This window comes from Natator depressus, chromosome 5, assembly GCF_965152275.1.
Source record: "Natator depressus isolate rNatDep1 chromosome 5, rNatDep2.hap1, whole genome shotgun sequence".
In the NCBI taxonomy this organism is placed as follows: domain Eukaryota; kingdom Metazoa; phylum Chordata; order Testudines; family Cheloniidae; genus Natator; species Natator depressus.
This window is the reverse complement of record NC_134238.1, coordinates 46790097-46816912: the sequence shown is the minus strand read 5'-3', so window position 1 is coordinate 46816912 and position 26816 is coordinate 46790097. Positions and strand designations below refer to the sequence as shown.

At 44.8% G+C, this 26816-nt stretch overlaps 1 protein-coding gene across 1 annotated transcript in view; it reads left to right on the top strand.

Moving 5' to 3' along the window:
• The window catches only part of POLK (DNA polymerase kappa), a 115344-nt gene that overhangs the window by 87025 nt on the left and 1503 nt on the right, over positions 1-26816 (top strand). The window contains exons 16-26 of the mRNA XM_074952708.1: positions 377-475; positions 570-674; positions 1725-1823; positions 3220-3318; positions 7933-8031; positions 9121-9219; positions 11626-11721; positions 14452-14550; positions 23299-23394; positions 25665-25863; positions 26509-26640. Of these exons, the coding sequence (XP_074808809.1) occupies positions 377-475; positions 570-674; positions 1725-1823; positions 3220-3318; positions 7933-8031; positions 9121-9219; positions 11626-11721; positions 14452-14550; positions 23299-23394; positions 25665-25863; positions 26509-26640 (1222 nt within the window). The remainder of the gene's footprint in view (positions 1-376; positions 476-569; positions 675-1724; positions 1824-3219; positions 3319-7932; positions 8032-9120; positions 9220-11625; positions 11722-14451; positions 14551-23298; positions 23395-25664; positions 25864-26508; positions 26641-26816) is intronic.

Below are 26816 nucleotides of genomic sequence, written 5' to 3'. Positions count from 1 at the left end.
GGAGGACAAGAGACAGAATACCTATGAGAATGGTGCAGGGATAGAGAGATTATGAGCTCCTGATGTGTATTCCGTTGGTGGGAGTTGAGGAGGAGGCACAAAGAGAGAGAGAGAGAGCCCAAAGAGGTTTATCAGAGATGAAGAAATGCAGGACAAAGGAATGAAAATGAAAGGAGGTAACTTTTATTCACCTGGAAAAATTATGGCTATATTATCCACAGTTAGTCCCTCAGTGTCTGGGAATAACAGGGGTGCCCTAGAGCCTGTGTCATTGAGTCAGCTCAGCACATTAATCATATAAGATCATATAGTGCAATTTGAATAGTAGTCTGGGATATTTTAATGGTAATGTTTGCCTTTTTCATTTTATTTGAAGCACGGGTTGATGGCGATTCATCTTGCAGCTTGGTCTGGAAACCTAGACATAATGCGAATGTTAGTTAAAGCAGGTGCTGACCAAAAGGCTACAAACCAGGTTTGTTGATGACAAATTTAAACCAACACTAAACATATTCATCTTGAGAAGAAGTGTAATGTAATCTTATAGAACTGGCTTGTGTTTTCCTTAGGAGGGAAGGAATGTCCTGCATTTTGCAGCTCTGAACAATAACGTTGACATAGTGGATTATCTTCTCCAGGAACTTCAGCTGAAGGACCTAAACAAGCAAGATGAGGTACAGTATGTGTCTAATTACTTACAAAGTATAGGGGCTTGTTTCCTTCACATTGTGAAGTGAAGTACAATATGACCTGCATCACACAGAGACTCCTTGGATTTTCTGGAGTGTCAGGGAGAGACCTGAGCTTTTTCTGATTAGCCCTTTGCCTTGCTGTGTCAGGATCCCACATTGCGGGCTTACCTAGCCAAGTGGCGTATTTTTATCTTTGCACATGAGAATGTAGTCGTCTAGGATCTGATCATGTCAGGTGCTGAACTCCCACATCTTCCTCTGACACTAGTAGGCCATAATAATCTGATTGTGCAAGGTTCTAACCACCCTCAGTTTGCACTGAGGTATCTTTGGGCAGGTTATTCAACAATTGTCTGTTTTGGAGTTTTATGCATCTTGCTCTGAAGCATCTATCTATCCCATTGGTGGCTGGCTAGGTGGCCTGATCTGGAAAGGCAATTCCCACAGTATTGTTTCAGGAGAGTTTGCTAGGACTCAGTTGTAAATACTATGGTGGGTTAAGATGAATAAAAATTCTCTAATTCCCTCTCCACCTTCTCCACCCCTCTTGATTTCAGAGGTATCTAGAGCTGGCTCTGTTTTCAAAATTCTGGTCACATACAGCATATAATAAAAATAATACTTTTTTGGACTTTTAGAGTGCCTCTTTCTGAGGAGCTCAAATGATTTACAAACAGTAGTGAAATAATCTTTCCAACCAATATTTGCATCTCAGGAAGATGTAATAGCTAAATATTAAATATTTGAAGAACAGCTTCTGTTTCTAGCGTTGTTATTTCAGGATTTCTGGTCAGTTTACAAATGTTTTCTTTAAAGTATTTAATCCAGATTTTACACTGAAGACATTTTACTTCTTTTTTCCCCTTCATGGGTGGATCTAGACTCCAGTTTTTTGTTTACCTGTGCATATGACATGTAAATATTTATTCACAATATATGTGCACCTACATATGATATGTATGACCTGGCTTTTCTAATAATTGGTGAACTTTCTGCAACAGAATGACTTTTTATTTGATTATTTCCTATTAGAAAGGTAAAAGGGCATTTCTTCTGGCAGCTGAAAAAGGCCATGTTGAAATGATATACAGTCTGATTTCTCTCAAGCTGTTCACCTCTGAAAAAGACAAGGTAAGCCTCCCCTTTCCATACAAATCCAGATAAAGCGTGCTTAAGAGTCATAACTGACCCCAGTGTAGTTACTTGTGTAACTAAAGGTCATAAACGCATACACAGTGTTCGGATACTATGGTACTGGATGTGGTATACAAAATGTAGACAGACGAGCACAGTGATTTTCAGTAATCCAGAGAGAATAGTGGAGCTGTCAGTGATTACTGCCAGCAAGGTTTTGTATGCATATTAGTAGGACATGTGATGCAATCTGAAGTTAAGCTTTCTAATGCTTGGAGAGGAAGGACGGTCTAGTGCGTAGCCTAGGACTCGGGAAACTTGGGTTCAGTTCCGAGCTCTGCTGCAGACTTCCTGTGTGACCTTAGGCAGGTCCCACAGGGCCAGATTTTAAAGACATTTAGGTACCTAATGATGCAGAGATGTCTAGGAGTGTAACTCCCATTGATGTAACTTTTGGAAACCACCGGGTGACTGTCTGCATTTTTTAGGTGCCCAAACAACTTTAAATATCTGGCTCTTAGTCTCCTTGTGCCTCAGTTGCCCATCTGTAAAATGGGGTAACAACACTCCCCTACCTCAGATACTATGGAAATGGGGGCCCTATGAGTACTTTGGATAGATAAGTATCCATTAGCTTACATTCCAAACAGAAAATGCCAAAATGGTGAGGGAGGAGAAGGCTGTATATAACATGCAAGCAGGGTGATGGGTGGCCAATGCCATGTTAGTTCTGTGAGCTGCTTTTAGTTGTTTCCTTTTTTTAATTTTATATAGTAGGGGATGGTATCAGCAGGGGGAAGATGACTACGCTGACTTCAATGAAGCTATGCCTAATTACACAAGATCAGGTTTTGGCCCTTAATCTTTACATTGTTTTTCAAGGGACTGTGGGCTAGCCCAGTCCCCTTCCATGGAGAAACCTATGGAAAAAACCCACTGGCAGTTCCAAGATTTACTTTATGGATTTTCTTCCGAATTGTCCATGCGGGGAATGGGGGTTTGTCCCCTGGTAGAATAGGTAAGAATTTCAGGCCTTTACATCAACGGATGTCCTGAGAAGTGGAGGGAAATTGAAGAGATATTGAGACATCCATTAAATCCTCAGAGCTCCTTTCCCTCTTGTTAGCATGGCTTCGTCTGTGTACACATGGAAGGACTTCCTTAGAATTAGGGCTATGTCAGAACATTCTGTAAAGCTGCTTCTTTCCTGTCTGTCACATGAGGAGGTAGTTTCATTAGGTTTGCATCCCTTCTGTGCATGCTAGAGGAAGAGACCATAGGACCTTGTGTTAAAGTACTTGTCCACAGTCCATAGGTGGTTGTTTTTATTAATTGCAGCATGTTCTACTTGATTTGGGGTTTACAGTATGTTTCTGGCTGTTTTCATTTACAGGAGGGAAACACAGCAGTGCATCTAGCTGCTAAAAATGGTCACTGCGAGGTGCTAGAAGTTCTGCTAAATCAATGGAAAGAAATAAATGAACTCAATCAGGTAAGGACACAGAAGCTGCAGAGGGAGATAAAGAATAAAGGTAAAAGGTGTGCAAGACAAAGTGAAAACAAAGTTTTAAAAAAAATACCCAGAACCTACAAATATCTGTAAAAGTAATCTCATTTCTGTGGTGGTCAAGCTAATCAGCACAAAGCTTGAATCCACCAAGGTCCCTTTAGACCTAGAGCTCCATTAAAGAGGAATGACTCGTAAGCTATAGTCTTTCTCAAGTTTACTGATTGGAATCCAGCTCAGGTCAGTAGTGTCTGAAAGACGCTATCTGTTGGCCAATTTGTGGTGCATCTGAAATGAATTGGTTGGATCAGTCCAATTCCTTATGGAATGTGCATCACAGAAAACTCTCTGACAGCTTGAACTCCATGTTGTAGTCTCAGTGGAGAGGTCATAGACTAAACAGACACAGAGACTTCACTCCTAGAAGTGGTCCCTTCTGATGTGGAATACCACCTCCCCAAACCACAGTAGGTAGGTTGATGGAAGCATTCTTCTAGCAGCATAGCTGTGTCTACACTTGGGGTAAGATTGACATAGCTAGGTTGGCTGGGAGCGGGGCGGGGGGGGTGTTTTTCCACAGGTTAGGGGTGTCAACCTAACTTTCAAGCTTAGCCCAAAGCTGAATTCCGTTGGCAGAGTACTGTGAGTGGGCTGCTGCTGTCTGGCTTGTATTTACCTGCTCTGTTCTGTGGATGGATAGAGAACTTCCACCTCCACGGTTCTCGGGGTGGTGCCTTTCACAAACACTAAATTTACTAAAAAGAACAATAAAAAAATCACCCAGAGTTCAAGCGCAATAGAGCTAGAAATTTTTAATACTGCAGTGAATGCGGTGCTTTGAAATAAGCATAGGTAGTCCATAAAAGAGCAGAATGTAGTTTATTTTAAAGATCCACTAAGGCTTGGTGGCGGTGGTAGTGGTGGTTTAATGTAATAATGTCCTGAGGATTACTGCTCTTTTTAACTGGTGCCAAAATCAAGGAGACACAAACTCATGAAGTTGGATTAACCAAAACTATAGTTTCTAGCATTTGTGATCTGTGCTTGATGGGTCACACAGTAATGATGATGTTTTACTATAGGAGTCAGTCATTGCAAGCTGTTGTAACACTGTATTAGCACAGGTTGTTTTGTTTTAAACACAAGAACGCATTAAAAATGTTAAGTAGTAGCTTGTCTATATTTTTGCCATATTAGATAAAGGATAAATTTGTGTTAGAAATGTTTGTTGTTAATCACCATTGTATCTGAATGCTAATATTGAATTATTCAGATTACAGTAAAAGCTGTTTCAGAGTAGCAGCCGTGTTAGTCTGTATCCGCAAAAAGAAAAGGAGTACTTGTGGCACCTTAGAGACTAACCAATTTATTTGAGCAAAAGCTTTTGTGAGCTACAGCTCACTTCATTGGATGCATGCAATGGAAAATACAATGGGGAGATTTTATATACACAGAGAACATGAAACAATAGGTGTTACCATACACACTGTAACGAGAGTGATCAGGTAAGGTGAGCTATTACCAGCAGGAGAGAGAAAAAAACCTTTTGTAGTGATAATCAAGGTGGGCCATTTCCAGCAGTTGACAAGAACATGTGAGGAACAGTGGGGGGGGGGAAGGGGTTGGGGGAGATAAACATGGGGAAATATTTTTACTTTGTGTAATGAAACATCCACTCCCAGTCTCTATTCAGGCCTAAGTTAATTGAATCCAGTTTGCAAATTAATTCCAATTCAGCAGTCTCTCATTGGAGTCTGTTTTTGAAGTTTTTTTGTTGAAGAATTGCCACTTTTAGGTCTGTAATTGAGTGACCAGAGAGACTGAAGTGTTCTCCGACTGGTGTTTGAATATTATAATTCTTGATGTCTGATTTGTGTCCATTTATTCTTTTACATAGAGACGGTCCAGTTTGGCCAATGTACATGGCAGAGGGGCATTGCTGGCACATGATGGCATATATTACATTGGTAAATATGCAGGTGAACGAGCCTCTGATAGTGTGGCTGATGTGATTAGGCCCTATGATGGTGTCCCCTGAATAGATATGTGGACACAGTTGGCAACGGGCTTTGATGTAAGGATAGGTTCCTGGGTTAGTGGTTCTGTTGTGTGGTGTGTGGTTGCTGGTGAGTATTTGCTTCAGGCTGGGGGGCTGTCTGTAAGCAAGGACTGGCCTGTCTCCCAGGATCTGTGAGAGTGATGGGTCATCCTTCAGGATAGGATGTAGATCCTTGATGATGCGTGGGCGTTCTGTTATTTTCTTTGTTGGGCCTGTCCTGTAGTAGGTAACTTCTGGGTACTCTTCTGGCTCCGTCAATCTGTTTCTTCACTTCAGCAGGTGGGTATTGTAGTTGTAAGAACGCTTGGTAGAGATCTTGTAGGTGTTTGTCTCTGTCTGAGGGGTTGGAGCAAATGTGGTTGTATCGTAGAGCTTGGCTGTAGACAATGGATCGTGTGGTGTGGTCTGGATGAAAGCTGGAGGCGTGTAGGTAAGTATAGCGGTCAGTTGGTTTCCGGTATAGGGTGGTATTTATGTGACCATCGCTTATTAGCACTGTAGTGTCCAGGAAGTGGATCTCTTGTGTGGACTGGACCAGGCTGAGGTTGATGGTGGGATGGAAATTGTTGAAATCATGGTGGGATTCCTCAAGGGCTTCTTTTCCATGGGTCCAGATGATGAAGATATCATCAATGTAGCGCAAGTAGAGTAGGGGCATTAGGGGACGAGAGCTGAGGAAGCGTTGTTCTAAGTCAGCCGTAAAAATGGCATACTGTGGGGCCATGTGGGTACGCGTAGCAGTGCCGCTGATTTGAAGGTATACATTGGCCCCCAATGTGAAATAGTTATGGGTGAGGACAAAGTCCAGCCACCAGGTTTGCCGTGACATTATCGGGGATACTGTTCCTGACGGCTTGTAGTCCATCTTTGTGTGGAATGTTGGTGTAGAGGGCTTCTACATCCATAGTGGCCAGGATGGTGTTTTCAGGAAGATCACCGATGGATTGTAGTTTCTTCAGGAAGTCAGTGGTGTCTCGAAGATAGCTGGGAGTGCTGGTAGCATAGGGCTTGAGGAGGGAGTCTACATAGCCAGACAATCCTGCTGTCAGGGTGCCAATGCCTGAGATGATGGGGCGCCCAGGATTTCCAGGTTTATGGATCTTGGGTAGCAGATAGAATACCCCTGTTCGGAGTTCTAGGGGTGTGTCTGTGCAGATTTGTTCTTGTGCTTTTTCAGGGAGTTTCTTGAGCAGATGGTGTAGTTTCTTTTGGTAACCCTCAGTGGGATCAGAGGGTAATGGCTTGTAGATGTGGTGTTGGAGAGCTGCCTAGAAGCCTCTTGTTAATATTCCGACCTATTCATGATGACGACAGCACCTCCTATGTCAGCCTTTTTGATTATGATGTCAGAGTTGTTTCTGAGGCTGTGGATGGCATTGTGTTCTGCACGGCTGAGGTTATGGGGCAGGTGATGCTGCTTTTCCATAATTTCAGCCCGTGCACATCAGCGGAAGCACTCTATGTAGAAGTCCAGTCTGTTGTTTCGACCTTCAGGAAGAGTCCACCCAGAATCCTTCTTTTTGTAGTGTTGGTACACAAAGTAAAACTATTTCCCCATGTTTATTCCCCCACTCCACCCCCGCTGTTCCTCACACGTTCTTGTCAGCTGCTGGAAATGGCCCACCTTGATTATCACTACAAAAGGATTTTTCCCCCCCGCTCTCCTGCTGGTAATAGCTCACCTTACCTGATCACTCTCGTTACAGTGTGTATGGTAACACCCATTTTTTCATGTTCTCTGTGTATATAAATCTCCCCACTGTATTTTCCACTGAATGCATCCGATGAAGTGAGCTGTAGCTTATGAAAGCTTATGCTCAAATAAATTTGTTAGTCTCTAAGGTGCCACAAGTTCTCCTTTTCTTTTTTTAGTAAAAGCTGTGTTATCCAGCACTTTACCAACTAGAAAGCTTTATAACTGGCATTTCTGATCTTCAGTAGAGTCCGGTTGGTGCAGGGCCAGCTGGCTCCCTACCTGGCTCTGTGTGGCTCTCTGGAATCGGCGACATGTCCCTGCTGCTCCTAGGCAGAGGAACGGCCAGGGAGGTTCCTTGTGCTACTCCTGCTCCACCCTGCTCCGAGCGCTGGCTCTGCAGCTCCCATTGCCGAGGAGCCACAGCCAATGGGAGCTGCGGAGGCGGTGTCCGCAGGCGGAGGCAGCGCACAGAGCCGCCTGGCCGTGCCTCTGCCTAGGAGCATTAAGGACATGTCGCCGCTTGTGGCGAGCCGCCTGATGTGAGTGCTGCCTGGATCTGGCACCCTGTACCCCTGCCCCGCGACCCCTCCTGCACCCAAACTCCCTCCCTCTTTGTTAACTCGAATTTTTGACTAACTGGCACCTCCATTGCCCCAACATGCTGGATAGCAAAGCTTTTACTCTATTGACATTTGTGACCAAATCTTATTTTCCCTTTACACTGTATCAGTCTGGCTAAGCTTGCATACCACCTGTACCAAATATCATGGTGTAATAAATCAGCTTTACAATTGCACAGTTTGAATTTGAACAAACATTTTTCTCTTTCATTGTGTTGGGCCAGAATGGAGAAACACCATTTTATTTAGCTGTTGAAGGAGGTCATGAAAAATGTGCTGAGCTGTTACTGGAAGCAGGAAGTGACATCAACATTTCAAATAAAGTACGGACTTAATATTCCCTCTGGCATATTATCAGGACATCATAGACTCTACAAAGATCCACATCCTGTCTGTTCTCTACGTGGCAAATAGGCAAATGTGACTTACATTGTTTAATAGGGTATTACTCAAGAATATGGAGAACTTTAATATTTTAAAAACGATATGGAAAAAGAAAAGGAAAAATAGATTTATTTCACATTGTATTGTGTTGGAGCTTTTTTATTTAATGTATGTGCAATAATACAACATATGGCTTGGAAATGTGACAAAGAGAAGTAATTGAAAAATCTGCATTTTTGGCAGGATATAAAACTAAGCTAATAATAAGCCTGTTTTCCACATCTGGTTCCTGGACTTAGGTCCAAGTTTGATTTGTTTTATGGCTCACACGCTGTAGGAATTTGAGGTGAACCTTTTGGTCCCTAGCAAATTGAGAACAGAAGCATGTGCTGATAACAATCAGGACAGTGACTGTTGCTCATATTAAAATATGAAAGAATTTTTGATATGTTTTGACTTGGAAACCATTAATAATTACAGTGTTTGATAATTCATCAGCAGGATGAATTCTCGTCTGCAGCACAAATGACTAGTTTTGATCCTCAGGAAAGCTCATCTTTGCTGCCTTTAGCAGAAGTATTAAAGGAAGGTTTTTCAGTGATTTTCAAAGTGTGTAAATGTGAATGTAATTACTTGTTAAGGATCATACCCAGCTACAGGATTGGGAGATAAATTGAAATCCTAATTTTCAGTGACACAGGATGGCTGATAAAACTGATTCTTCTCTTTTTTTTATGGTAGATTAAAAAGGAGTAGTAAATTATCATCATTGCTGGATACGTATTTTGCCAACTACCTGTGTTGTAGTCTAGTAATGATTTATAGTACCTTTGACGGTCATAAAAATGTTATGTGAATTTATATCCTACTTCATCATTTAACTAAAGGGACTAGTTTTGACAGTAACACAAATTTAAACGGAAGCTTCCTCTGTTTCAAAAGATGTTTTAAAAACAGTTTTTCTAAATTCTCTGAATTCTTTCCAGTGGTAAAAAGTCTTTTTCCCCTTCCCAATGTGTTTCTTTCAGCACAATAGTAATGCTTTGCACATTGCAACACGGCATGGACATACGTCCTTGGTCAGATTTCTTATCAGTAAAAATATCAATCTGGTTCCTAAACCTGAGGTGAGTCTATTACAGTTACTGTTTTAGTGTTACTTCCATTGTTGTCAAGCGTGTTTTATCTTTCTTGACTGCCTTTTCTGAGATTTGTGGTCGTTTACCTATTACTGTTAGAGTCATAGAGTTTAAGGCCAGAAGGGAGCATCAGATCACCTAGCCCGACCTCCTGTGTATCACAGGCCAACAGGAGTTGGTCCAATAAAAATGTTGTCTCATCCACCTTGTCTCTCTAATATCCTGGGACTGACCTGGCTACAGCTACGCTGCCTACTGACTATTTGCTGTTTGTTTGTTTTTATCACTGTGGAGGAGGTGCAATTATATAAATAATATTAAAGTCTTTGAAACAGTTTATTTTATTAGTTTAAAAACCAGTCAGCCATGGTAGTACTGCTTATTTACATTCCCCTTCTATGGCTGCAGTAACTTATAAAATGTTAATATCAGTGGGTTTTTTTCTTTGAAATGTTTTCAGTAAAAAGCTGGATAAGAGCTTTATTTTTCTACAGCCTTGAAGAAATGAGCATTGTTTAAAAAGAGAGTAATGAACTGGAACTGGTGCTGATTTTTCTAAAAGATCTATTTAACAGGAAACCTCCCTGGTTTAAAGGTTCAACATAGAAACTGATCTGATCAGTCTCATGGTTGCATGGTGACTAGAGTTGGGCAAATGCCTGATAATTTTTTCCAATAATAATCACTTGAATAGTAAAACTGAACTCACTTCCAGCTGTGTTCATTCTCCACAGATATTGTAGCAAACAAGTTCACTGGCAAGAATGCTCACCGAAGCAGTAATATTTAAGTGAATGTTAGAGAATATTCCTGGAAAGTGGATTTTGAATGTGTATTCTTGAGTATTTTCCCAGAAACCGGATTCACAGCTATGCACAGTTCATCCAGTTTGATTGAATGGGTGCAACCTCCAATCGTGTTGCTAGGGCAAACAGAAATAATGCCATGTGACCAATGTATTCAATCAAAACTATACCAGCACTTCTTTAAAATGAAATACTTATTATGGACTGCTTGCAGACAATCTACAGACCAAGAATTATTCATAGACATTATGCAGTGAATAATTACATTTTTCTCTATTCTGTTTGTTCTTTGAAAGCTGCTTTTGGGTCATTTGTAAGTGGGAAGGGGCTAGGAACTGAGCCCTGTGACTAGATCTACCCCAGAACCCTGCACCTCTGTGGTGACCTGCATCCTGTTGGGGACCAGGGCCCAAATGTGTCAAATACCTTCTCTAAGACAATATAGTCACTCAGCTGTAAGTGCAGATGATTTTGAATAGCTGCTTAATTTCTTTCTTGGCAACCTTAAAAGGACTTTTTAGTATTACAAGGATGAGGGGGTATCCCTAAATCACAACTTAATTACATATGGCGGAAACAATAGTTATTTAGAAAAATTTTTTGTTTTTTTTTTTTTAATATATAACATGGAATACTTAATCCGTGAGGCAGAATTCAAGTAGTTCTCTTTTGCATGGGCCCTTCTCATTCACAGTACCACTTTGTGTAAAGCAGTGTTTCTCAGCCTTTCCAGATTACTGTACCCTTTTCAGGAGTCTGATTTGCGTACCCCCAGTTTCACCTCACTTAGAAACTACTTGCTTTCAAGATCAGACATAAAAATACAAAAGTGTCACAGCACACTGTTACTGAAAAATTGCTTCCTTTCCATTTTTACCATATAATTATAAAATATTGTACTTACATTTCAGTGTGTTATATACAGAGCAATATAAATCGGTAATTGTATGAAATTTTAGTTTGTACTGACTTAGCTAGTCCTTTTTATTCAGCCTGTTTTAAAACTAAACAAATATGCAGATGAACGCATGCCCCCTGGAACAGTGGTTCTCAACCAGGGGTCTGGGGGCCGCGAGCAGGTTTCAGGGCATCCGCCAAGTAGGGCCAGCATTAGACTTGCTGGGACCCAGGGCAGAAACCTGAAGCCCCACCACCTGGGGCTGAAGCCAAAGCCTGAGCAATTTAGCTTCACAGGATCCCCTGTGGTGTGGGGCCCTGCGCAATTACCCGGCTTGCTATCCTCTAATGCTGGCCCTGGCTTTTATATGCAGAAAGACAGTTGTTGTGGCACAGACAGGACGTGGAATTTTTATAGCATGTTGTGGGGGCCTTGGAAAGAAAAAGTTTGAGAACCCCTGGCCTGGAAGACCTCTGTGTGCCCCCAGGGGTACATGTACCCCTGGCTGAGAACCACTGGTGTAAAGCAATTGGCTGCCAAGAAGATATGTTTTGACAGAAAATTTTTACTGGATCATGCCATGTGTTTCAAATCTGAGCAACAGGTTTTAATGGGACTCTCCTGTATTATCTGAATGCTATTGTTAATGAAATTGTACTAGTCTTACAGTTCATTTGTTTCTCTCTACAGCAGAATTCCCCTCTCCATTTGGCCGTCCTCAATAATCACCTTCCGGTAGTAATTAACCTCTTGGATGCTAATCATGATATAAACACCTTGAATCAGGTAAGCAAACTGAATCAGAGACCAAAAAAAGAGATTGTATTTTCTTCACTTTAAATATAAGTGTGTGTTTGTTTTACATATCTCTTAAAGAGGTCAAAGTACCAAAAGGGGGAAGAAAAGGTAGTTGCCTCCAACTTATGCATGAGTGTGTTATTCATTCCACACATTTGGCTGGTATTGTTTTAGAGTTGGATAGTAATGTGATATATATTCAGAAAATGCTTTCATTAATTTCTATTTGAATATTATACTTTACTTTACTAAAGCATATCACTCTTCTGGAGCCTAAAGACAAACCCAGTGCAGCATGTTAGTTAACTGGAAGAACATTTTATTTCCTCAGGAAAAAATCTAAATCCACCCCCACTTTTTTCCTTTCAAAGTGATCTTCTAAGGTGCATGTTAAATGAGGCAGAGGCTTGTAGGATCCCAGTCAACTCACACAGTTGAAAACTTGATGTGATGCATAAAGTTTTGATCCGCATAGAAGCCCTTTCCTTGGTTAATGGGAACCTTGTGCAGGTCCAGTCAAGTAGTTCCAGATTAGGTATTTATTTGTCCTTGACCAAAAAAAAACAAGAAAAAAAAGCAGTGAAGGAATTCCATGAAAACAACTACATCAAGAGAAAATTAAAATTGCCCAATTAGGCATTCAAGAGTCAGAAAATACCAGACTTAAGATTCCTCTGCCTCCTTGTGCATATGTTGTTTTCTGAAGAAGAACTGGGTTTTGTGGGATCTGCTGCTTTTTCTCTGTTGTAGATCTTGGCTTGTATTTGTAATATTGTTACAGGACACCTGGAGCTGGAGAGAGGCAGCATTTTGCATATTTCTAAATCTAAACATTAAAAATAATACACAGTTTAACTACATGATCTATGCTGTTTCTCAAGTAATACAAGAGATAAACAAAAAACATTAACTTCTCAACGCAAACACTTCTGCAAACTTTTCTGGTCCATCTTATATATAAATTACTTTTATTTTCTCTGGCACACTTAGATAAATACATGCTAGTAAGAGATATTGTATGTGTATTTTTAAGATTGTAGAAAAAGTTGTGACATTTTATGAAGAAGAGTAAGTGATCATGCAGTCAAAGACAGTATCATGGTGCATAAGCACAAGAAGGCATATGGAAACGTAACTCTGGCATTTCCTGATTTGTGACCATTTAGCCATGCAATCTTAACATTCTTTTATGCTAGATTTATAATGGATATATAAAGACATAAAAATCACTCTAAACAGACCCATAGACTTCATAAATTAGCAGGAGCATAGAATCAAAAAATCTTCAACTTACAAGGATCCTGTGGACAACATGAGATGTTTCAATCCAAAGGTATCAAAATATATTGATTCTTATATGGCACTCCCATAAATAACATACCTTATTTGCAGTGAAGTGGCACTCATACAGGTATTAAATACTTTCCTGTACTTTCTATACTAGATAACAAAGAAAATCAAAGAATTACCTTTCAGTCTGATATAAGCAAGGGGCAAATGGTTCATCGTGAAAAGAAAGTGGGAAATTCAGTTTGATTGTTAGGGGAGTGATTACTAGAACTGAATTCCAGTGTATACTGAGTTAAAATCTTGTTTGGAATGTAATGCTCCAGAAAGGCCAAGCAATTAGGCTTTATGTGGGTGAAGTGAAGAGCATTGTGGGAGGTGGGGTGGGGACAACAACAAGATTCCCATCTTCAGGTTCAGGGAATGAAACTGAAGTGTAGCACCCCTGGGGCCACTGCTCCAGCCTGTGTGCCTTTGTTCACAGTTTGAAGGCCACTGAACCTGCATGATTACAGATTCTGTGGCTCCTCCTCTGGCTTTCCTCCAATTTCGATGCCAGGGCTGGTTTGGAGACTTCTCTCCATAGAGTGTACGCTAACTTGCGTAGGGAGACCGTGGATTCTCCATCCCATTGAATCAACACTGGATGTCATTCTAAAATATATGCTCTAGCTCAAACAGAAGTTATGGGCTCAATACTGGAATCGCTTGGTGAAATTCCATGTCCTGTGTTACACAGGAGGTCAGACTGGATGACTATAACGCTCCCTTCTGACCTTAAAATCAATGAATACATGAGAATTCCACCAAGACTATCCCACTGCTTTCCCTCTGCAGAGCTTCACTACATGGCTTAAGTAGCGTGCAGGGCCTTGAACAAAGATTCCTCCCAGGGTGAATATCACCCCTATTTACTGTTCAGTGGTACTTAACTTACGCAAGCTGGATTCTCCTTCCCTCTGAACAGTCAGTAAACAAACTATAAAGTCCTGCTAATCTGCTTGTAATTCTCTCTCTCAGAAAATGGACCCTCCGTGAAGCTGGTCAATTAAACAGGCAAAGAAAGGGTAACATAGGTAGCAAACATGATCTACAGCTGGGTTTGCTGCTACTTAGAAACAAATATTTCTAATGCGAGAAATGTTAGGCTTTTCTCCTTTGCCAGTTCTCATCTATGTAAACACAAGTCATGTACACAGCCAAAACATTTCTGCATATGTGACATGCATTGCTTTAGAGACTCCAGTCACTCTCTTGTTTGTTTGAAAGAAAATTGACAGTTTGATCATTCAGCTGTTACATGTCTTCATTCTGTTCAGGGTTTTCCAGTGAAGTGCATGTTCTCATCATAAACCTTTGGATTTTAATAATCTGTGTTTTATTTCCAAAGAGACACTGGTTTACTGCACTTTTTTGTATTAATCCCTGCAGAAGCAACAAACCCCTCTCCACCTGGCAGCTGATCTTGGCAATGTGGAACTTGTGGAACTGCTGCTAAAGGCAGGCTGTGATCTCAAGATTGCCGACAAGGTATAGAGTACTGCATTATTCACGTGGCGCTGCGGTTATGTGATGGTTGCTTTGATGCCCCTCTCGTTGAAGATGTGGAGGTCACTGTTTCCAAACGTTCTTCATAAAATGAGCATGACTAGAATGTAGCTGTTATGAAGAGAGTTTCCCTTTCATACTGTCATGGGGCTACAACTCACAGAGATCTGAATTTGTTTTAGTGAATAGCTATTTGTGAGGTCAAATGTGACGAAAAAAGACAGTTACTCACCTTTGTAACTGTTGTTCTTCGACATGTGTTGCTCATATCCATTCCAATTAGGTGTGTGTGCACCGCGTGCACGATCGTCACAATATTTTTACCCCAGCAACACTAGGTGGGTCGGCTGACGCACCCCCTGGAGTGGCGCCTTCATGGCGCCGGATATATGCCCCAGCCAACCCAGCGCCCCCTCAGTTCCTTCTTGCCAGCTACTCCGACAGAGGGGAAGGAGGGCGGGTTTGGAATGGATATGAGCAACACATCTTGAAGACCAACAGTTACAAAGGTGTTTTTCGAGTGCTTGCTCATATTGATTACAATTAGGTGACTCCGAAGCCTTACCTAGGCGGTGGGGTCGGAATGAGATGTCACAGAGTGAAGGATCGCTGAACCAAATGCAGCATCACCCTTGGACTACTGAATTATCGCATAGTGAGCGGCGAAGGTATGCACCAATGACCAAGTCGCTGCCCTACATATCTCCTGTATGGATACATGTGCCAGGAAAGCAGAAGGTAAAGCCTGAGCCTGCGTGGAGTGGGCGGTAAGGTGCATAGTTGGGACACCAGCCAAATCATAGCACACACGGACGCATGATGTGATCCAGGACGAGATGCGCTGGGAGGAGACCGGAAGGCTCTTCATCCGGTCTGCCACAGCAACAAACAGTTGCGACGTTTTCCTGAAAGGTTTCATTCACTCGATGTAGAAGGTGAGGGCCCTGTGAACATCCAGGGAGTGCAGCTGTTGTTCCCATCGAGAGTCGTGTGGCTTCGGGTAGAAGATGTCCTGGTTGAGATGGAAGGCAGACACCACCTTAGGGAGGAAGGCCGGGTGGGGTCGCAGCTGTACCTTGTCCTTATGGAACACCGTATACGGCGGTTCCGATGTGAGTGCCCTGAGCTCAGACACACGCCTCGCTGAAGCGATAGCTACGAGGAAGGCTGTCTTCCAGGAAAGGTACAGGAGCGAGCAGGTGGCCATTGGCTCGAATGGGGCAGCCATGAGTTTGGGGAGGACCAGGTTAAGATCCCACATAGGGACCGGTTTTCGAATTCGTGGGAACAGGCACTCCAACCCCTCGAGAAATCTGCTGACCATGGCTTTGGAGAAGACCGAACGCCCGTTTTCGCCCAGGTGGAAAGCTGAAATAGCTGCCAGGTGCACTCTGCCGGATGATATTGCCAAGCCCTGCTGTTTTAAGGACAGGAGGTAGTCCAAGATGATAGGTACTGACGCCTGTAGCAGGGCCGTATGACTCTGAGCGCACCAGCAGGAAAAACGCTTCCACTTGGCTAAGTACATGGATCTGGTAGAGGGCTTCCTGCTACCCAAAAGGACCTGCTGTACCAAGCGAGAGCAGCACAGCTCAGATGGAGTTAGCCATGCAGCATCCACGCTGTGAGGTGGAGAGATTGCAGGTCAGGATGACAGAGTCGTCCGTGGTCCTGAGTGCTCAGGTCTGGCCACAGTGGGAGAGGAATTGGAGTGTCCACCGACAGCTCTAGGAGAGTGGTATACCAGTGCTGCCTGGGCCATGCCGGGGCGACCAAAATCAGACAGGCTCTGTGCCTGTGCAGCTTGAGCAAGACCCTGTGGACTAGCGGGAATGGAGGGAAGGCATAGCACAGGTGATCCTTCCACTGTACGAGGAAGGCGTTTGACAGGGAACCTGGAGAGCGTCCTTGTAGAAAGCAGAACACTTGGCATTTCCAATTCTCGCCAGAGGCGAACAGGTCTATCAGGGGAAAGCTCCACTTCAAGAAGACAGAGTGGATGACGTCCGGACAAACCGACCACTCGTGAGTCTGAAATGATCTGCTGAGGTTGTCTGCTAAGGTGTTTTGGACTCCTGGGAGAAACGACGCCACCAGATGGATCGAGTGGGCTATACAGAATTCCCGCAGATGAGTGGCCTCCTGACAGTGGGGTGACGAGCAGGCTCCCCCTTGCTTGTTGATGTAAAACAAGGCCGTTATGTTGTCTGTGGGGACTGCAACACAACGGCCTTGAATACGCTCTCGGAATGCTTGACACCCCAGGCGCACAGCTCTGAGTTCCCGTACGGTGATGTGCAGGGATAACTCTCCTGCCAACCATAGCCCCTGTGTACGGAGGACACCGAGTGGGCTCCTCATCCCAGGGATGACGCATCCGTGACCAGGGACACAGAGGGCTGCAGGGTGTGAAGTGGCACCCCTTTGCACACTGATTTGGGGTCCAGCCACCAGTCTAGAGAGGCTAATATCCCTGGCGGGATGGTAACCACCGTGCTCAAGCTGTCCCGACCTGGGCGGTATACTGTTGATAGCCAGGCTTGGAGTGGATGTAGCTGCAGCCTGGCGTGCATGGTCACATATGTGCAAGAGGCCATATGTCTGAGGAGGCATAGGCATGTTTTCACGGTCGAGGTTGGGAAGTTTTGCAGACTGTGGACGATGTTCACTAGGGATTGGAAGCGTGCTTCCGGCAGAAGTGCTCGGGCTAGGCCTGTGTCTAAGACTGCTCCTATGAATTCTATCCTCTGGGTTGGTACCAGAGTAGATTTCACGACATTGAGCAGGAGGCCCAGTCGATTGAACATGTTGATGGTGAGATGGACATGAGACTGCACCTGATCCGTGGAGCAGCCCCACATAAGCCAGTCATCAAGGTATGGGAACACTTGGATCCGTTGTCGATGAAGGGAGGCAGCCACAACAGCCATGCACTTGGTAAACACCCTAGGGGCCGTAGATAGGCCACAAGGCAGGATGGTGAATTGAAAGTGCTGTTGATGGACCAGAAAGCGAAGGAACCGTCTGTGCGCTGGGTTGATCACAATGTGGAAGTATGCGTCATTCATGTCAAGGGCGGCATACCAGTCTCCAGGATCTAAGGAAGGAATAATGGTCCCTAGAGAGACCATGCAGAACTTCAACTTTACCATATATTTGTTGAGTCCGTGTAGGTCCAGGGTGGGCCAAAGCCCGCCCTTGGCCTTGGGGATTAGGAAGTAACAGGAATAAAAACCCCTGCCCCTTGACTCTCTTAGAACCTCCTCTATCGTCCACACAGCTAGGAGTGATTGGACCTCCAGTAGAAGGAGGTGCTCGTGAGAAGGGTCCCTGAAGAGGGACTGGGTAGGAGGGTAGTGTGGGGGGGAAACCAAATTGAAAGGAGTAACCCCCTTCCACCGTGTGAAGGATCCAACGGTCTGATGTTATGAGAGACCACGCACGGAGGAAATGGGAGAGACGATCTTGGAAAGGTGGGGAAGGATCCTGAATGGAGACTGGTGCTCCATCCTCGGGCGCACCTTCAGAAGTTCTGCTAAGGCCCTGCCGATGGCTTGGGAGGGCCCTGGCCTTGGCTGGTTTGGTGGCCAGTTTGTCTTCTACCACCTCGGCCATGTCTTCTAAAGAAGCCCTGTCTTGGCTGAGGGGAAGGGTAGGATCTCTGAGGCTGCGGTCTGAAGGGCCTTCTCTGCGTTACTGGGGTATGCATTCCCAGAGAGCGCATAATAGTTCTCGAGTCCTTCAGACTCTGCAGCCTTGAGTCTGTTTTGTCTGAGAATAGGCCCTGGCCATCAAAGGGTAGGTCCTGGAGGGCCTGCTGCAACTCTGGTGGTAAGCCAGAGACCTGCAGCCACGAGATGCGGCGCATGGCTATGCCTGAGGCCAGGGTCCTAGCTGCCGAGTCCGCTGCGTCCAGAGAGGCTTGCAGGGAGGTTCTGGCCACCTTTTTGCCCTCCTCCACTAGAGCCCCAAATTCCTCTCTGGATTCCTGTGGAACCAACTCTTTGAATTTCTCCGTAGAGTGCCACAAATTATAATCGTATCTGCTCAGGAATGCCTGCTGGTTGGACACCCTGAGCTACAAGCCTCTGGCTGAGTACACCTTGCGCCCAAACAAGTGTAGGCATCTAGCATCCTTTGATTTGGGCACCGGGGCCTGCTGACAGTGCCGTTCCTTCTCATTGACCAAAGCCACGACAAGGGAACACGGTTGGGGGTGCATGTAGAGGTACTCGTACTCCTTTGAGGGGACAAAGTACTTCCTTTCCACCCCCTTGGCTGTAGGTGGAATAGAGGCTGGCAATTGCCTGTATAGTCCGTATGACTGGGAGGGCCACCCTGGACGGTCCCTTCGCAGACAGAATGTCGACCACCGGGTCCTCTACCTCCACCACCTCCTCTACCTGGAGGTTCATATTGCATGCCACGCTGCAGAGCAGCTCCTGGTGGACATGGAGGTCCATAGGAGGAGGGCCTGAAACTGTAGTCCCTGCCACTGCCTCATCAGGCGAGGACGAGGAAGATACCCCCGGGACTAAGGGATCCTGCGTGGGGTCCTCATGTGGAGGAATTTTGTTGCCCAAGGTTCACCACGCTAGGGGCGCAGGCCTGTGTTGGCGCTGGAGCAGTCCCCTCAGAACCCCCTGGGGGGGTGGGGCGAGACACAGTGGCCTCCGGTACTCGGGGCTCCAAAGGGGCGGAACAGGAAGCCCCTGAAGGAACTCCTTGGGCCTGATAGTATGTCCAGGGGGTCCAAAAAGACCACTGTGGAGGTCCCTGGCTTGGGTCCTGGCCTTCGTCCAGCCACTGTCCTGCACCGTCCTCACCCTGGTCCTGGGCGTGGTGGCCACCTTGTGAGCATGACGACGTGGAGGCGGAGCGAGACGGCCAAGGCAGTACCGAACGTGTTGGCGCAGAGTCTCCCAGTGCTGTACGGTGCTGTGGTGCCAGGGACCGGTGGCGAGATGTAGAACAGTACCAAGATGTCGATTGGTGCCTGCGGTCGTATCGGTAGCGGGAGCCTGATCTGGATCTCGACGGTGACCTTTGACAAGACCAGCGCTGGGATCGGCTCCGGGTCGAGCGCCGCTCTGATCGGTACCAGGAGCGGTGCCGAGAGTCCAATTGGAACCAGCCATACCGTGATTCGGATCTTTGCGAGCCGGAGCAGCGTCGCGAGTATGACTGGCGGCGAGAACGGGATCAGTGCCGGGACTGTGAGCAGTGCTGTGAAAGGTGCCGGGACCAAGATCAGGACCAGGACCAGGACCGGTGCTGCCCTGCTTCACTCAGTGACGGCGGTCGTATCAGGGATGGTTTTCCCTTCGACGGCACCGCCTGCACTGGAGGCGCTGCTGGCTGCAGCGGAGTCGGCTCTGTGAGCGCAGTCAAGTCCCGCGCTGTAGAGAAGGTCCCCGGCGTGGAGGGCAGCCTTAGCTTGACCGCGGTGTGCACCGGGGAGCTAACATGCACTGGACTCGACAGCTCTTGCAGCACTGGAGTTGACGGTGCAGGAGCCGTTACTTGTCCTGTGCGCTCCAGCAATGGACGCTGCTCCGGCTGCGGTGCGGGAAGTGTCAGTGGCTGTTGAACTGACAAAGAAGAAGCAGTCGGCACCTGTTTGGGCTGCTTCTTCTTCTGGCCCAGACACAGGGGCCGGCGCCGCGGTGGTGGAGGTGCCAGGGGGGCCTGACGCCACGCGTCTTTAGCAGAGTCCGAACACGGTGCCGGACCAGTCGGTGCCGCAGGGGCACTCCGCACCGAAGTCCCGGTGCGCGGAGGAAGGGACCGGGCTAAGTGCTGCCTCCATAAGGAGCTGCTTGAGTCTAAAGTCCTGCTCCTTTTTGGTCCTCGGCTTGAAGGCTTTGCAAATGCGGCACTTGTCCGCTTGGTGGGATTCCCCCAGACACCTTAGGCAAGATTCCCCCAGACACCTTTGGCATCAGCTTCAGGCAAGCCAAGCAGGGTTGAAGCCTGGAGACCCCAGCATGGGCCCCGGTACCGGGACGGGGGAGAGGGTAGAAGACCCCGCTCCACCCTACTAAGTACACTAATCTAAGTATACTAACTAAGTACACTAACAACTAATTACAACTATTAACAGGTACTAAGAGAGGAAGCTAGGGAGAGTGGCGATCAGCTACGCTGCACTCCACAGTTCCAACGACAGTCACGGGCGGTAAGAAGGAACGGAGGGGGCACTGGGTCGGTTGGGGCATATATCCGGCACCATGAAGGCGCCACTCCAGGGGGCGCCTCAGCCAACACACCGAGTGTTGCTAGGGTAAAAATCTTCCGATGATCGTGCACGCAGCGCGCACACACCTAATTGGAATCGATATGAGCAAGCACTCGAAGAAGAACCAATGTACTTCAAAACTGAATCCATCGAGAAACACACAGCAAAGGCCTACTCTGTTACCAAAGAGCACTGATGGAAAAACATAAGACTAACAGGACAGAATAACAGTTTGCAGATGTAATAGCTCCACATCTGGAGCCAGGTTCGCTGTCAGTAGAGGCATGTGCTTCTCTATTAACTTCAGTGGAGTTGTGCCTGCTTACATTGCTCTGGTGCCCCAAGCCACGTCTTCATTAGAGACCGCTTTGGAAAAACAGAGCCATAATTTGTAATGATTTGTATAAACACCATAAGTGTCTATGAGAAATACCATAATAAGCAAAAAGTATCAAGTGTTTTCTTGCCCTGTTATTAATTTGGTGATTGAGCTGGATACGCTGCCAGCTGTAGGGCCCTGTAGTTTCTGGCAAGCAAATGTAGCTCTTCAGTGGCTTTTTCAAAAATTAAGAATAAACCGAATTGTTGACAGTACAAGTTATTTCCTTACGTAAAGCTGCCCTGACTGAGTTTGAAACTGATGCAGCTTAGCAGAAAAATAAAAAGCCAATATTGATTCTACAAAAGCCATTTGTTCTGTGAGAAGAGACCCATGACTCAGAGGGAGGATTACATGGCTGATGTGTTCTGTGAGGCTGCGGTAAGATACTGGTATGAGATGTAGTCTTCACGTTCAATCAGCCTGCAGTCTGTCTACCCTGAGCCAAGAATTGTGGTTACCATATTAGGCTTAAACCAAGATTAAACCCTGTTTGGGTAACACAATCCCTGGCCCATTGCAGACAAGGCCTTCGCCACCTGAGAGATCACAGTGCTTTAAAGGTATAGGTAAGAAGGCGAACACTGAAAATACATATTTCATGCTCACTTCAGCATTACATAACCATATCCTTCTGGGCCAGGTTACACCCAGAAGAGCTCCTTGGCAGTGGGCTACAGAGTAGTGTAGAAGGAGCCTCACAAATTGTCTCTCCAGCTGCACTACTGTTAGTTCTTGGGCTAGCAGCTTCCCTGTCTGTGGGCTGGACAGGTTAAGTGGTTGGGGACATTGGCAGATATGGGAGTTTTGAGACCGGATTGGTTTGGAATGGGGTGAGTGGGTCAGGGGCACTCCATCCCTGTGTTAGGGAAAAGGCAGCCTGCTTGGATTGATCTTGTGGTGTTGCCAGGCCTTTCTCCCCTCCCACATCTTGAGTCTTCAATTTTTGTGGCTAGAAAGGTGACGGGCTGCTCCTAGATGCGTGTTGTTGCTTCTTAGTGCACAGAGGATGCTCCGTTTGGCCCTGTTTCTTTTTCCAGATTCATTAAAATTCTACCTTGGTTATTGGACTCTTCAGTGGCCAGGAAAGAACCCCCCCATTTGTCAGGATGTTATGTAACTTACTGAGTATAGCAACAGGTGTCCTAATGGCATGAACATATATTAGAGAAGGCAGGATTGCTCTCATGTGAATGGGGAGCGACCAGGCAGATATGGGTTCCAGTAAGTTCTTTAGGCCTTTGGTCTTTTCTTTTATGTAGAATGTTCTCTCTCTGATGAGGATTTTGTGAAATGTAAATTCCTGGGCTCCCAAATGGGCTAATTATAATGACCTTGAATGGAGCTGGAATTCAGAAGGTATATATTAGCGAACTTTGTAATAGCTGGAGTGTTAAAGTGCTTTGTAATTTAATTTCTGAGCCCTCTAATTAGAGGCTGATTTCTTTCAGTCCTAATGTGAAAGATCACCTACACCTTAATAGGTGGAAAATATCTAGAATACTTATATGTAGGGCGGCTGAGCTCCGTGCAAATCCAGTGACAAAAAAGGATTACAGAGATAAACCAGTAAAGTCACAGAAGCATTTACATGGCTTTGAACTGTTAGGAGCAGAGATGTATTCATATAGATTAAATAGTGCTCTGTGGCTGGAATTAAAGCAGTGGTTCTTATGTGTTTTGGTGGCTGTACCAGACACTGAGCACCACCTCCTAGTTAACCTGCCAAGAAGTTGCTCCACCCTGTATTCAAACAGCCCATGTCCTTTACAGGCTAGAGTACACAATAGAGAATGAGAGGTGAGCAGCAGCAATATACCAGGGTCTGGGACAGAAACCTGTTCTTATGCTAGGGGCTTCTCATCCCTACCTTAGTAACCACAAATATATGAAATGCTCTACTCGTCCATTTGCAGTCTGGAATGCACTGAACTAAAGGGCTCCAGTTCACCCAGAGCAACGACAGTGACATACTGTCACTCAGGAGGCATAAAAATTATATTGAAATATTTTCTTTGCAAATGTCAGGGCTCAGTAAACAAAGACTCTAGATTCTTGCTATTCTGCCCCTGTCTCCTGGACACATGCTGTAACTCACGGTCTCTGTTTTCAGCAAGGAAAAACTGCGCTGGCTGTCGCATCCAGGAGCAACCATGCCCTCGTTGTTGATATGATTATTAAAGCAGAAAGGCATTACACCTTGAAACAGGTACGAAACAGCTCTCTCTTTCCAAAGGGGCCAGTAGCTGAAGAAGCAGATTCTAACCAGATTTAAAGCCCCTTCTGCCTCAGCTGGTTTCCTTCTTGCCTATCACCAAGTGTCACCTACCATTTACAAAATTCAGAAGAGTGAGTGCAGGATTGGAGAGTCCAGAGTTCTAGTCCAGGTTTTGCCTCTAACTAACTGTGAGGCCTTGGGCATATCCCTTCCCCTCTCTGCCCCAGGCACTAACACATGGAAAAAACTGCAGAGGTGACAACATTAACCAAACTTCAAATTGTTCCATGAAGTCCCAGGAGCCAGGCTGTTCCAGATCCAGGCTGCTCCTCTGAAAATCAAGCCCTACCTATTTAAAAAAAGCAACCAGCCAAAAGCATTAACTAAGCTTCAGTTCAGTTAATGTGTCTCTCACAGCATTCTCACCTGACCAGCCTTCCTTTCCTGGCATCCAGTGAGACATTTCCTCTGGCTGAGAGGCCCACCATTAGATAAGTATCGGCAAGTGGACTTATATTACTACTTACAATACACACACCCAGTCAGACAGTGGAACCACCTGTCTTTTGACAATGTTTGCTGGTTCTTACTAGTTCCTTGGAAATATAAATAGACTGAGACATGCAGTTGCCTGCCTCCTTGTTATACTTCAGTGTGTAACTCTGCAATCTTTTCTCTACTTTACCTCTGCTTATCATTGCTAAGCTATTACACAGATACATTACTTGTCTTTCCTTCATATTTCCTGATAATTAATGTTGCAGGGAACCAGTGCAGGTAAAGCAGAGTTCTTGGGGAAAACAAGTCCATGGACTACACAGCTTCTGTGTGTGTCTGATGGGGTTTGGTCCAGCTGGAATTGTTGTCAGGTACATTATTATTCCTTTCAGCTTAAAAGGGAAGTGGAGGTCAGGCTATTCATTCCTGGAGAAAATATGACCACTGAGATAGCACTAAGGAATACTCCTTTCGATACATTTACTTAACTGTCTGAGGAAAAGAAAAGATGTATAAGCAGGTGTTTTTGTGAAACAGTTGAACAGATGTTAGAAGCACTATGGTTTTATTTTCTACCACGTTATCTGTAGCTAAGTATCTCAATACAGATGGGCAAGGGCGCTGGAGTAGCAAAAATATTACTAGTATGGAACATAAGCTGCTAGGAAATAAACAAGTGGTGGTGTTACAATATTCTAACTATATTGTTTTGAACCATTATTTTAGAACAACACTTTTATTAAATTAAAATGTCCTACAATCCAAAGGCATACTTTGGATGCTTTAGATAGCTATTGTCTTATTCTCCTGGCACACTGTTCTGGGCTTTAAAATATTCATCCCACTCCCATTATGAGCAGAGTTAAGCACATACTTTAGTCCCATTGAACTGACAGGCTTAGATGCTTTGCTGAATTGGGGCCTTACAAGATGTCTGCAATAGAGGTACAATTCTGGCCCTTGGATGTCAATGATAAAACTCCCTTGTTTCCCCCCCACCCTTCCAAGATTCTCCATTAGTGCTGCTCCATTAGTAAGAGCCTCAATGAAGTAAGGGCTCCAAGGGTCCACTGTGTTCTGCTTCTAACCATGTCATCTAACTGTGAGAGACAGTCTACGCCTTGCTGTGGTTAACTTGCCAGCAACCAGCGCATTGTCTACACTAGTGCCCTCACTAAGGACATTGAGCCAGTGGTAGGAAATTTGACAAACCCTAATGTAGACAGACCATAAAACATGGCTTGCACATGTTTTTTCTGTCCACAGAGGCAACAGAAAACATCTTATGTGGCTTAGTCACAATTATGCTTAAAAATGATCATTTCGGTAGCATAGACAGGGCCTACCTACAAAAGCATATTAACAGTAAATCTATAGCAAGATTGCTGGTGAAATCAGCATTTAATTTGACAAGTATCTTATTACATTTTAACTCATACAACAACAGGCTTTAGGTCCTGTCCACTCTATAGTTAATTTTGCTCAGCCCTGTTTTGAGATTAGTTGCAGTTGCCCTAAGCAATGGGGGAAAAGGGATCCCCCCCCCCCCCCCGCTTAGAGCTCTGCTAGCCAAACTATGGTAACAGGGTACTCTTTATTTTGTCTACACTAAGAAAATTACCTGTTGCTGACAATGGATGTCAAAGTCCACAGCTGAACGTGGTTTAACTGCCAGGGGAGCCAAGTACAAATGTTCACTATTGTTTCTGAATCTGTAGTTAAAATTTGTGCAGCTTATTTAACATCTTTTGTTTTCTTTTCAGGAACATCTAGAAAACCATGTTGATGCACCAGATTTTAGTCTAGTCTTCAAACAGGATCACAGTGCACAGACTAAGCAAATCCGTTACTGCCTCTGGAATCTGGCTTACAATCAGTTAAAACCCCAAGAGTGGAAGACGCTGGCCTTGTTCTGGAAGTTTACAGAGGAGCAAATTAAAGCCATTGAAGAACAGTGGACAGGTAACAAAATGCACTGATCAGGTACAGAAGTATATAAATAGCTTAGGTGAAGACATGGCTGCTGGGAGTTATAGTCAACTCTGACCTGGTTTTTGACATATGGGTTCACAGCTACACATTATTTCCTTGGTCAAATAGGGACATTTCACTCAAATCAAATTCATGCTATTTTATCTGATTTTTTTTAAATTACCTTCAATGGTGAATTTAAATAAATTTCATGCTAACACATTCTGAGAGACCTCACTCATGCACCTGCTTCAGAATCCTCAGGGACTGCTGACAATCTCTCCATATTTTTTTTAGGAAAGAACCATATAGTGTTGACAGTTCATTTCTGCAGCACATACTGCATTCTTTGCTAGTACACCATGGTGTATTTCCATACATTAACACAAGTTAAAGGAATAAATTTATTTTAAGAACCATTAACCTTGATTTTTCCGTTCGCTTTAGAGTGAAAACTAGTCTTTCACCTTTGGAAGTCTTAGTTTCCATCTTGCTTATAGGACAGAAAGGAAGTAAGTGCGTGAGTAGAGTTGGAGGAATGCCGTACAAACTGGGATCTTTTACAAAAGCAGCTGGGACAACAGGGTTTTTTACTCCAAGCAGATGGCACAGACATGTATGTTGTATATTGCATAGGAAAAAAGAGCTATAAGGAACATGGACACCGAATGCTGCTCATCTGGTTACATGGTGTATTGCTGGCTCACCAGAATCCAGTCAAATATATATATGAAGATCTGGTGCATGTAGGATTTCAACAAGTAGCTGGTAAGCTATTGTTTAATATGCAAGACAAAGCTATGTGGGGGAGATGCTCCGTAAGTGCAGTCCTGCAGAAACAAGGCTCCCTACTAGATCTGTAGTTATGGGGATTTTGGGCTTGACTGGGCAGAGGAAACTATTAAAATTACTTCAGGGTTGGGGGTGGGGAGATGGACAGACCT